The sequence below is a fragment of the Protopterus annectens genome, chromosome 3.part0 (genome assembly GCF_019279795.1).
Source record: "Protopterus annectens isolate FY-2018-M chromosome 3.part0, PAN1.0, whole genome shotgun sequence".
NCBI classification, from domain to species: domain Eukaryota; kingdom Metazoa; phylum Chordata; order Ceratodontiformes; family Protopteridae; genus Protopterus; species Protopterus annectens.
Window position 1 is genome coordinate 96,706,485 of NC_056731.1, and position 13,072 is coordinate 96,719,556.

Sequence of the window (13,072 nt, forward strand, 5' to 3'; positions counted from 1 at the left end):
GAAAATGTGGCATGACCTCAAACAGAAAAGAGAAGCAGCAACTGTATGCAAGATTAACATGCCAAATATGTAAGTTGCAAATTGGAAACATATATTCAAAAGCACTGTCATGTAATATGTGAAAGTATTAGCTTTTTATCAGAATGGCTGTTTTATCAATATTAACATGGAATGTAAGTGACATTTTAGATGTAAACAAAAGCAGAAAGTATTGAATTGTATTAAGAAGTATAGGGTGCATATTGCAGCGTTAAAGGAGTTAATCATAACCCCTTTTGAACCCTTGGCCCTTCTGTAAGGTACACTTTTTTTTTCTTTTCTGGAAAATGCTGTTCCTTGAGGCCATCACTTTATTGAGAAGCTTCTCTAAGTTACCAATAGCTTGATGTGAGGAACCCCTTTTGCTTTTCACATGAACTAGGTTACCTTGGGCATTAATTCATTTTATAACGTAAGATGATAACAATTCATGATAAACCAGTCTTTTAGTTGTTTTTCTTTGATAGATCTGCACTTCTACTGATATTTTACTTGAAACGAACACTGTTTGACCTGCACTGCATGCCATGTGAATTAGACAAGCTATTATTTCCTTTGCTGAAAGTAAGACAAAGAAATCACTGGCATCATGGTTCCTCTTTTAAATTAATATTTAAATAATTGTTTGAGATAAATATTGGCTGTGACATCATCATGTGCCAGTTCGGAACTGTAGCAAGTTTATCTGGTGCCCAAAGCCCCCCCCCCCCTCATCTTTCAATTTTGGAGCAAAAAAAAAAAGAGGAAAAGAAAAGATTCTCTCAGCATTCTGAAATTATAGCAAGGCTTGTTACAGCTTGCACCAATGGCAGCTACCCTCTTCTCTTACTGTACCTACAGTTCTGCAATTTACTTGTTGTAATTTACCTCATGGCAGTAAATAGTTTACTAAAGCAAACAATAAAGAGGATTATCAATGTACCAAAAATGTAAAGGGATAACTAAGTATTATATTATACTGGTTGTCTTAATGTATTGTGAGTTAGTACAGACAGACAGTGAAGTTTCTTCCTGAGCCTGTCAGAATGTCAGCCCACCAAGAGTAGTAGTCTTAGCTGCATTGTTCAAGTGGATATCAGTCGAGGACATTTCTGATTCATATGTTCACATTTTGGGACCTGTCTTTATGCGCTGTCCAGGTCCATGGCAGATATGAAGAGTAGCTACATTGTAGAATTTTCTGTCCCAACCCTTTCTTTATTTTTCTTTTGAGGCATGCATTGGCTACAGAAGACTTGCTGTTGCTTGCTGACTGTAGTTGCTTCACTGAAGACATTTCTGGGTGCAAACCATAACCCTTTATCTTCAAGAGTTTATTAGTCAGCAGGAAAGTAGTCAATCCCACTACTCTGTAGACAAGTTGTAGTCTATACTTGGTCAAGCAACGTTTCAGTGTTTATTTTTAGCATTTATATTGGCATTCTCTTGTCAGCATTTTCTTTTGTTGGCGTACCTTCATTAGAATTGTCAAACCATGCCCACCTGTGGGAGGCATCTCCTTACCAGTGAGTACTGCATGGAAGGATTTCTGCAGTAGTGCTGTCTGTTGGCTAGAAGAAACTCAACAAGTATTACTTGCCATTTGGGCTACTGTATGAGAGAGGAGTTAAAGACAGTTTCTGATTAAGGCAGCCTCTGACACATTGCATTTGTTATGATCATCATATGCAAATTTGTCTAGATTAGGAATTTTAAATGTAAGCAGTTATTCAGGAATTGCTCCATAACGTTTAAATTTAATTCCTGCAGCTCCCCTAACAGTTACGGAGCCTCCCCCCACTGAAGAGAGCCATGATGTTTTATGCAGCTTTACTTGGCTCACAAGAGGACATGCTGTATTAGTAATGGAGTGCACTTCTGCTTAAGCCTGGCAAAAGTCTAATATAGCATCATGGTGATCTTCTCAGATTTGTGTTGCCATCTGAGCAACCAGTAAATTGCAGAAGTTAATTGTAAAAGTTAAGGAGCAACTTCTGAAGATATTCCTTGTTCTTGGAATATTTAATGTGCACAGAGTTCTGTCTGATTATGGCAGTTGCGACCAAAATGCAAATGGCAGCTGTCCTTAGTTACTGGAAATTGCCTTTACAGTATGTACCAGTGTACTGATGTGGTTGCATATTTCTGCATAGCTAAATATGTTTAAATGATCTAACATTAGATAATGTTATAAAACTGCTAATAGAATGCATTGTCTCACTTTCAGGATCCAACCTTCAAACCCTGTGAAATGAAGACATACTTCCAGTTTCCTTTTCCTGTACATTTTGCTAGTGAATGTATTCGCACTGTCCCATACACAGACAATGACTACGCTAGGTGAGTAATGAAATTATTGCTAAAATATACTGAGTTTAATTTTTTGGTGTGTGTGTGTGTGTGCGCGTGTGTGTGTGTGTGCGCGCGCGTGCGCAGGTATACACATCTGCGTGTGTGTGTATCTATGCCTATGTGTCTTCCTTCATAAGCTGATTTTCAAGCACAGCTTTTTAATATGTTTTTGTTGTTTTACATTATGTGAAGCTTCCTGATTCTCCAAGACCTGTTAAGTCAGAACACTGAACTTTATACTGTGTAGTGTGCTGCTACTGCTGCATGTTCTGGTTTGTTCGTTGGGCCCAGCAGAATATTAGTAGTATGTGCATTATCACCTCTACCTCGTTGGACTTGAATGCCATAATGTATATCCTTCAAAATGGCATAGAAAGTTGCCCACTTTAAGATCTTTGCCATCTTTCTGTATTTTGGGTATGCATGAAACATTCATTTTTTTATTTATATTTGTTTGTTTGCTTTTCTTAATCAGGGAGATGATGCTAAACCTTTTACAGGGAGACCCAAAGTAAGTATCCCAGCAACATGTGTGCAATAAGCAAGAGCAGTGACAAGATAAATGGCCAAAGTAAAGAGCTGAGCATGCATTGGCATTTATAATCACAGTTCAAGAGGATAGGTGAATCAAAAATAACTTATAAGCATACTCAGGCATTGGTAGATTATTACTATTATACACCAGGTTAATCACTGTTATTTTCTGAATATTGACTCAAAAGTCATGGTTATAGATGTAGGAATACAACAGACCCTACTGGAAATTACACTAACCATTCCTATCTGTAAGCAACCAATAGTAAAGAGTAATGTAGATTACCCCTGTTAACTCTCACTTTCTGTTGCCTACATAACTGTATGTGCAGAATTTATCCACTTATTTCTTTATGTAATCAAGTGTGTACTGTCTGTCCAGTTTTATTGCATTATGATTTTATTATGCTTTCATGTGGTTTTCCTATTTGTTAATTAATATAAGTTTATGTAACTCTGCATCCAGGCTGAGTCTGAAAATGCTCCATGTGGATCAGTGCTGTATCCCAGTTAACAAATACATAAATAAAGCAAAACATGCATTATAGTAGTCAGTTTATATGTTGAATATTCAAAACAGAAAGCACAGCTGGCTCAAATATTTTCGCAACCACTCACATTTAGAATGTTTCAAAGCAATTGATGGTTGTGAAAAATTGAGAAGTCATATTGTTATAAGTAGCAAAGCCCTGCATGCACCACTTTGCAGAAGGCTGCACCTTGCACCCCTTCTTTATACTGTCAGTGCAAGGTTTAACACAACTTTGCACAAACGAGCTTTAATTACTGCAGCTAACTGATTTAGCAACTTCACTGCCTGGTCAAATGTTCAGTAGAGTACTTAGCCATTAGGAGAACTGTCCAGCTACGAACAGGGATCCACAAGGGTGAAGTAGTGAAGACTTCAGAGGCTGTACTAGTACAGAAGTGGAACAGCTGAGAGTTGGTATAAGTTAGGGGATCACAAAATGATTAACTGAAAGAAATGGTATGAAAAGAAAAGGCAATGAAAAAGGCTGGTAACTTACAGTAGAAGAGGAAATAAGACTGCACCATTGCAACAAGATGGGAAAACCTGGCGGGATTAGAAATGAATATGTTTGTGTGTGGCACAGCTCCTGTGAGCTACTTATAGGAAGTCTCATGATCCTGACATTTTCCAGTTGTATCTCACATTTTACAACCATTGTTATATTCAGGTTTTAGATACAATGGAGCTATCAAATCTACAAATTTTCTTGAATTGTTCATCTTTAGTGCATATAATCCTGCAAATTATGTAAATGACTGATGTTCCAAAAAAGTTTGTATTGTTTTCATTATAATTGTGCTTTCTCTGAAAGAATTTAAAAAGGGACTTTGGCCACTCTGACTGTGGAGGCCTTCAGCAGTGCATACCTTTTTGAGATTTCCTCTTCTGATATGCCTAATGCTGTTAAAGTCTTTATTTTTCTGTCATTCCTAACCTTCTGGTCAAACTGTTTTACATTAGCATGTGCTGTGACATTATGCATTAATCTTGGATGGCACATACAGCCTTGGTGTAATCTTCCTTAGCTTGTACATTTCTAATCTCAATTAACAGTCCTCATAAGACTGTTTGTGTATTTGATGCCATAAATGCGAAAAGTTTAAAATGTTCCCATTGTACAGATATCTAAGACTCTTGCTAGGCTGGGCACTCCCAAAGCCACCACATTCAAGGGTCAATGCAGGCCTCTAGTTTTTCTGATATCATCCTCTGGGTGGCTTGACAATACCAGTGCTTGTGTATTGTCAAGCCACCCAGAGAATGATATCAGAAAAACTAGAGGCCTGCATTAACCCTTGAATGTGTTGACTTTGGGAGTGCCCAGTATATGAACTTGCTAGTAGTTTACCTCATGTTCTGTTTTGTCAGTGTTGACTGTTGGATGACCATTAATGTCAACCACAGGTATTGCCATCTTGTCTGTCATCTTTGCATATTTGCCGAGGAGCTTGCCATGGTAACAGAGGCCTTGAAGGAGAAGGAACTCCATCCATTACCTTATTTTGGCAACTTGCTCATGTTAGCCTCATCAGGGAATTTGTAGTAGTTTCCCTTGGCTTATTTATCTACTGACTGTCTTCATTCATGACCCAAGTATATGTGTACAACGGAAAACGAAGTCCATGAACAGTACAGAGAATGTATGTATTCCAAATTTACAAGTAAGTTTGATAGTAAAATAAACTATAGCAAAACACATAAATGCTTGTGTTATACAGCAAGAAATAGCACTGCACAGTTTTTACATCAGAGTACAGTGTGTCAGAACTTCCATATTTACAGCATATACAAATTGGGATTAATTTCAAGGCTACCTGTATTTGCATACTGCAAGCATTTAATATCTCTAAAGCAGTTGCCCTTAGATTCATTGTACAGATGTTGCTTACTATTGCAAATGTAGCTTAAAATCCTTTTTGAATGATAAACAGTTTTGAAGTTTTTTTTTAATCTGTGGGTAATTGATTCCGTACTGTAGGAACTGTCCTTTTACCAGTGGCAAATTTAAATATTGGTCTGACGTGTGTGTGTGTGTGTGTGTCTGTCTGTCTGTCTGTCTGTCTGTCTGTCTGTCTGTCTGCCTGCCTGCCTGCCTGTGTGTGTTTTCTTGGCTGCTTCTCAGAGGGTATCCTTTTTTCCCTGATATGGAGTATTCTTTTGAGAGGGTAACAGTAACCAAGTACTAGAACTTTAAATAGCAGAGTGCCTAGTGGGTAATGGGTAGCCACTGTGTCTTATCAAAGTTGATGCAGTAGTGGTGTTTCATGTCTACTAAGTAGGGGCAGATCTTGGTGTTTATTTTCTTCTACATGGAATGTGCATAGAAGCGTGTTATCAGAGGTAGTCATTATCCATCCTGGCAGTTAGCACACTTTTGGCTAAGGCCATTCTTGTTACCGGGCAGAGAAGTTTTTGTGAGTCTATAGCAAAAACATTTTGGTGACAAAATCTGTATGATTATTGAAATTTAGTGAGGGATCCAGTGTAACACTAAGGTATTTCTGTTGTGTAACATTTGCTATAATTTTACCTTGTGAGCTTTTTATTTGTATTGCAGTAAGGCTTGTAGGGCATGGTTAATTTAGCAGTATTTCTCCCATGATATTGGAAGAGAACTAGGCATTCATCAGTGCCTGTTGTTCTTTCCTATGCAGAGCCCTAAATGTCATTGATTAAATAGCCTGGGTGAGAACAAAGAGGAGGGCCCAGACTAGGACCATGCTTCGCCATTTAGAAATTATGGTGAGAATGTTGTTTATGGTTCTCTTCTGACAACCAGGGTTGCAAATGTTGTACTGGATGGCGAAGTGTCACTGACTGCAAAGCCATTATGCTGTCATTGAACATTTTGCATCAGACCCTTGTCATCTCGTTCTAAGTTGGTCTGTGAATCCCACCAACTTAATTGTGAGCCTTGCCTTCTTGCAAGTCAGGTACTGACAGTGGCTGCTTTACTAGTAAGTTGAGGAGTCTCCTGAACTTCCTTTTGAGGTGAAATAGACTCTCCAGGATTTTGAGACTTCATATAAAACAGCTGGTGTTACAGATATCTCTTGGCCTCAGAGCTCAGGTAATAATATCCTGCTCTAATCAGACAACCGTGTTTTGGGTATGACATGAAAAAATAGCTCATATTCATTGCATAGAGGTGATGCATGTCTGTCAGTGTGCCGTAAGCTGTGTAGCGATGATGTAGTTCTGTCAGTATACCATAAACTGGAAAATCATCTTAGACGCTGTTAATGTATTAGAGAATTGAGTAAACTTTCTGACTCCTGACCTTAAATCACAACTATATCCCTGCTCTGGAACTGAGGAATGGGGAATTCCATCTGGTGATCGTGTTCCTGGAGCCAGGTACCTCATAATGCAGCCTGGCATGTGGGAGACCATGGTCCTCATACTTTTGCACTTGGTTCAGTAGAGCAAGGTGAAGTTAATGGTAGGTATTCTTCTTCTTTCTGCAACAAAGAACATTATTCCTGTATAGCTTTCCCCTGTCCCCTTTTGTGCCCTACCTTCTCTTAAAAGATTGGAGAATTAAAAGTATGACCTTTCTTTTTTGCTGATGGTGGCTAAGACAGTATGTTTTAAAGCTGTCAGATCCTCAGCAGTTTGAAAATATGTCCCATTGTAAGCTCAGAATTTTCCTGCTCACTTGAATCGTTTGTTTACAAAAGATAGTTGACCTGCAGAACACTGCCCTTGAAGAGGCCAAAACCATACCAGTGGATCCTGCATAAGGCCAAAACACTTGCACATGAATTTGCACACTTGCGTGTAACAAAAGCCTTCCTTCTTCCTTATGTGCTCTGTACTGAAACACCTTTGCACTGGTCCTTATCTGTATTAACCCACTGGCTTGTGAATAAAGTGAAGTCATTTTTTTCTGTATGTAATGTACAGGTACTTACAGAACTTGGTAAACTGATGGACCTTAAGGGATTGATGATTGTAGGTCCTCATTGTTTCTGGCATGCCAAAAGTTAGATATTTTGTAAATGACTGATATTACCACATGTTACTGTTTCTACAGCAGAGAACCTTTAATCTCCACTTACTATTCTTTATTGTATACTGGCCCATAAACATCAGTACTCAAATTAGTCCATATCTTGTGAACAATCATACGTTACTGCAGTGCACCCATTCTGAATTTCCTTTGGCATTTTTAATATGGAACTTTTAAGCAAGCTTCCCACTCTCTGAAATTTTTATTTCTACTTTGCATTTTTCATATTTGTGTAATGTCGCCACATCTGGATCCTTATTCTTTATTTTGTATAAAATATCACTACAGTATTCCATTTATTTATTTATTTATTATTTTATTTATTGCAGAATAGTTCTTCAGATGCAGTATAGGTTAGTCTTGTAACACAAAGTTTGCAAACCCACGTTGAGTGAAAAGACAGTTCCATCAACTTGCAAAACTAAAATTTTTAAATTTCGTTGTGTGGGTGGCTTTGCTGCAAATCCCACTTAAATATAAAAATCTCCAAGGCTGAGGCATCTCAGTGAAAAGGAATGCAGTTAGTTTGTATACTCAGAAGCTTGTATGACCAACAGCAATGGATCAGGAGTTCCATGAGTTGTTTTAAAGTCATATGACCTGTTACTGCTTCCAGCTAGCATATTTAGTATTTGTGTTCACATAATTTTCAACACATATAGCATGTTGCTCTCTTGTTTGTTGAAGTTGTAAGGTGCCTCGATAAGCAATTAGCAGTATTGTCCTCCTCCTTTGTATATGTACTGCAGTGTAAAATGGTGTGGCTAAAGCCTTATAATCATCTCTCAGATGGAACTGATTACTTTTAATTATTGATCTGAAGTAGTTTACTTCATTTGATCTTCAACCTGTGGGTCCTCGAATCCATATCGGATCTGACACGGCCACATTTTCTAGCTACGGCTCCGAGCTGCATGCTCCTCCCCCTACCCATAATGCCCCCAGTCTACCATCTCCCTTCAGATCTCATTTGCCGCCATAGTGTTAGCAACGTGGTCCGAGCTCCAGAGTTGGTACTTAAGTACAGCGGTAAAAAAAAATCCTTTGACTTTTCTGTTCTCTAAACCTTTTCTGTACTTCCCGGGTTTCTCCTTAGCTGTCTCTCCTCTTGTAGGCTTTTCTTTCCTCCCTCTTTTCCTTGAAGTGTGTGTGCACGTGTATGTTTGCTTAGATCCTGTGTTTTGGCATGGCGTATGCCCCAAAACCTGGGTTTAAAAGATGTACAAAGTGTGGCTGTAAGCTTTCCCCGGCAGATGGCCACACTCTGTATGTGGTTTGTTTGGGGATGACTCACCTCCAGTCCCCCTGCCGTATTTGCACTGGGTTTAACCCCAGAGCTCTTAATTACAGGCGGGACAAACTCATTGTGAAGGGCCTATTGCACCCCACATCTGGGACGGACGTCCCACCTTCACCAGCCTAAAAAGAACCAGCTGCTGCTGCTTCTTCTTCCCCTCCCTCAGCCTCAGGGACTCGCACTCTGCCAAGAGGTCCAGGAAAGGGGATAAGGTCAAGTAAGACCAGCCTCGTAAGCGCTCCCCCGACTGCTTGTCTGAGGCTGGCCTCCGCCGAAGACCAAGTCTGTTTCCAGGCCTGCTTCCCCTCGGCTCAAATCCCTGAGGTTTTCCCCTGAGCCTGAGGTCTTGATCAGCTAGTCGTCCCGTAGGCCTTCCCCTCACCGGATATCCTGGTCCACTTCGGCGGCATCCTCCCGCTCCACCCAGAGCCTTTCCGAAGCAGAGATGGACAAGAAGATGCAGAGATTTATCCGCACTCAAATCCAGATGGGGGTCTTGCCAGAGCCTTCTCCCACTGGAGCAGTTACCTTCCCACCAGTTTTCTGACCTATTACTCCTTTTCCGATCCAAACCGCAGTTTCGAAGCTGTTGGATCCGAGGACGGTCAGAGTTGAAGGGTCGGCGCCGATGGTACCCTGTACCTCGACATCTGCCAGTGCCCTGAGTGTGTCGGATCCGACTAGATTGGACCCGAGCTGTTGGAGCTGTAGCCTCGGTGTCGGATCCAGAGGGTTGCTGTCTGTTCCTGGCTTGTCAGAGGGGAGCATTCCCCTTGGCATCACGGCTTCTAGAGGCTCGGCTCTGACTCCCCGGTTGGATCGGAGGGGGAATGGTCTCTGGTAGTTCAGCCCAAGAGGTCCGTTCTCCCTCTGCATTCGACGTGGTGGAGAGGGTTCTCCCAGGGTCAAGGCCTCTGACTATCTTGTCTTCGGACTCCGCCCAGACCCCCTGGCTATGAGTGGAGGTCTAACCATCTTGCCCTTTCATGGGCAGCCTGTAGCCATATTGCCCCAGGATGTTCTTGGAACAACCCGCTTTTGAGGTCTCCCCAGAGAGACCCCCTGAGGAACTCCCCCGCAAGCATACATGCAAAAGGAGGCACTTGGATTCTCCTCCAGAGTCCCTCACAGAGGACACGGCCTTGGATGAAGGGGAAGGTTCCCCAAGATCACTCCCCCGAAGATGTCTCCTTTGGAGACATCATGGAGATCCTCCACCAAAGGGGGGGGGGTGGTCTGCCCCAAAACCAACCTCCAATGAGTCCGTGTTCCTGGAGGCATTGGGCTCGGGCCCATCTACCTCTTGGATGTCCCCTCCTGCTGATCCACTCATGGATCTGATGGCATCTCGGGCATGGAAGGAGCCGGACACAGTAGAGCCTATACCCAAATGCCCAGACAAGGTCTTGAGACCCCTGCGGATAAACTTCACTGGCATAAGGGGTCCCCTGTAGATGCGATGATGGTGGCGGCTGCCACCAAGAAGGAATTCACCCAGGAGAGTTCCACAGTCCACCCTCCTGACTGAAAGTCGAGGATGCTGGACCATTTTGGGAAGTGAGTCTATGCTTCAGCGACCTTCTGCTTGAGGGCGCTGAACTACATGGCACACGTTATTCGACTCCAGAGAGACCTGGTCAAGGAAGTCATGGAGTCAACCCCAGGGTCCATGTCGGCAGAGGGCAGGAAGCAGTTCGCACAAATGGCCACCCTCAAATCTGTAGCCAACATGTCCATGCGTTTCCTCTCCCATGCCATGGAGGGAGCCACACAGGGGCAGCGGGGTCAGGTGTTGCCATTCAGCACCATGCCTGGCTCCGCTTATGTCAATACTCGGAGCCCTTCAAGGCGTCTTTCACCAACACCCCTTTTTCCTTCTTTGGGAAGACAGAGAGACTTTAGTCCAGAGCGAGAAGGACGGGAAGACACTGTCTGCTGTTGGAGTCTGCTTCTCTCCACCTCAGAGGTCCTTTTCCAGGAACCAGCGAGTTCAGAAGAAGATGTGGTTCCACAAATCTCAGGCGTTTTCCTGGGACACTCAGAACTCACCTTCTCCCAGAGGCAGAGGGGGATATGATAGATGCCACCCTAGAGGCAGAGGGCCTCCTAGGAATTCCAGGTTCCAAGAACCTTTCTTAGACAAACCTGGACAGCAGCCCTGAAGGCTTGCCTGGCTGTCCATCTCTGGAGGCAGTCGGGGGTCGTCTGTTGCTCCACCCACTAGCATGGAAGTCCATCACAACAGATCAGTGGGTGTTGTGAGTCATATCCAGAGGTTATTTCGTCCCTTTCAAGGACTTGCCCCCTCCCAACAAAACCCTCCCGGACATTCCACCCATGCAGCAGGAGGAAGCAACAGTACAGACACAATCACTGCTAAGAAAACGAGTCATCCAACCGGTCTCCCAAGACCAGTTCGGATCCGGGGTGTACTCTAGGTTCTTTTTAGTGCCAAAGAAGATGGGGGACCTCAGACCAATTTTGGATCTGTCCTAGTTGAACTTGTCAGTAACCAAGACAAAATTCCGGATGGTCACAATTCAATCCATTCTGTCTTTTTTGCAGGAAAAAAGACTGGATGTGCTTGATAGATCTCCAGGATGCTGTATCACATCAAAATGCGCAGGCGCTCCCGGAGGTTCCTTCGCTTCCGGCTGGGAGCCAGTCATTACCAATTTTGAGCCCTCTCCTTCGGTCTCACCACAGCCCCCCCCCAGGTGTTCACCAAGGTAATGGCAGTGTTAGAGGCTCACCTGAGGCTTCAGGGTATTCAGGTCTTTCCATACCTGGACGATTGGCTCTTTACCGCCCCTTCAGAGCATCTACTATGTCAATCCAGGGACTCCTTCCTTCTGTTAGCCGACAAGTTGGGCATTACTATCAGTCTGAACAAATCAGCTCTTCACCCGGTTCAGGTTTTAGAGTTCATTGGGGCATGGCTGGACACAGTAAAATATATGGTTTTCCTCACCTCAGACAGGATACGCAGCTTGAGTATACATGTGTCACATATTCTACAGACCCACTCACCCACAGCCGAAACAGTCTTAAGAGCTTTAAGTTCTATGGCAGCTACAATAAATCTTCTCCCCATGGCATGTCTTCAGGTTCTACAGTGGACTTTAGTGGTACAGTGGTCTCTGTTAGACCTCCCATTGTCCTTTCCAGTGAAGATCTCAAAAGCGTGCAAAAGCTACCTTTGGTGGTGGATTCAGTCTCCTGACCTCCACAAGGGATGTCCTTTTCAACCTCAAACCACTGTGACCACGGACACCTCCCTGCTTGGATGGGTGGGGGCATTGCTCAGGAAGGACAGTCCAAGGCACGTAGTCCCCTCACGAGAACATTTTGTACATCAATGTCCTAGAGATGGGAGTGGTTCTGCTTGCGTTGCAAGCCCTACATGCTCATCTTCCTCTGGGAACGATTGCAATTCAGACAGACAGCATGTCAGTAGTCTGGTATATCAACAAACAGGGAGAACCAGATCTTATCCATTATGCCGAGAGGCCATGAGAGTGTGGGAATGGGCAATCTCCACCAGGCGTTTTCTGGTGACAACACACATCCGGGATGGTCCATCATCTTAGCGGACAGGCTCAGTAGATCCATCCTGATGCCTTACGAGTGGTCTCTGAAACTTTCAGTAGAGGAACAGATTTTCCTAGAGTGGGGTCGTCCTTGCTGCGATCTCTTTGGGTCTCCTTCCAACGTGAAATGCAGCAAATTTTTCTCACTGAACCTTCCTCCCGGGGGAAGCCCCCAGAGACGCACTGATTCATGCTTGGCCTACCGGGCTCCTTTATATATACCCTCCTCTTTCCCTCATGTCGAAGTTTCTGCAAAAACCTTGAAGGCTGGGAAGTACTGTGATCCTCATTGTCCCATTCTGGCCTCGACAGGTGTGGTTTCCCGTACTAAGGTCTCACCTAGTCACTCTGGCATGGATCTTGGATCCAGTCCTGGATCTGCTTTTCACTCCTCGGGGTCTTCTCACCCAAATCTGGGCAGCCTGAAGCTCACTGCTTGGTTGCTCCGGTACCCATGATTCTTAGAACTCCCTGTCTGTCATCTGCAGTTAAATCCATTCTGGGGCCGGCTCATAAGTCGTCCACTAAAAACATTTATCGCAGTAAATGGAAACGTTTTTCGATGTGGGCCATTCAGAGGTCTTTGGATCCTTTCACTGCACCACTTCCAGCGGTTCTAGAATTTTTAGCTAGCATTTTTTATCAAGGCGCTAGTTCTTCTACAGTGAAAGTCCAACTTGCCACAATTTCTAATTTTCATGTTGGGGTGGAAATGTTTTCATTAGTTTCTTCGAAAC

At 43.2% G+C, this 13,072-nt stretch overlaps 1 protein-coding gene across 1 annotated transcript in view; it reads left to right on the forward strand.

Annotated features, from left to right (window-relative positions):
• The window catches only part of PITRM1 (pitrilysin metallopeptidase 1), a 1,418,909-nt gene that overhangs the window by 1,152,371 nt on the left and 253,466 nt on the right, over positions 1-13,072 (forward strand). Inside the window, exon 23 of the mRNA XM_044064598.1 lies at positions 2,246-2,358. Within this exon, the coding sequence (XP_043920533.1) occupies positions 2,246-2,358 (113 nt within the window). The remainder of the gene's footprint in view (positions 1-2,245; positions 2,359-13,072) is intronic.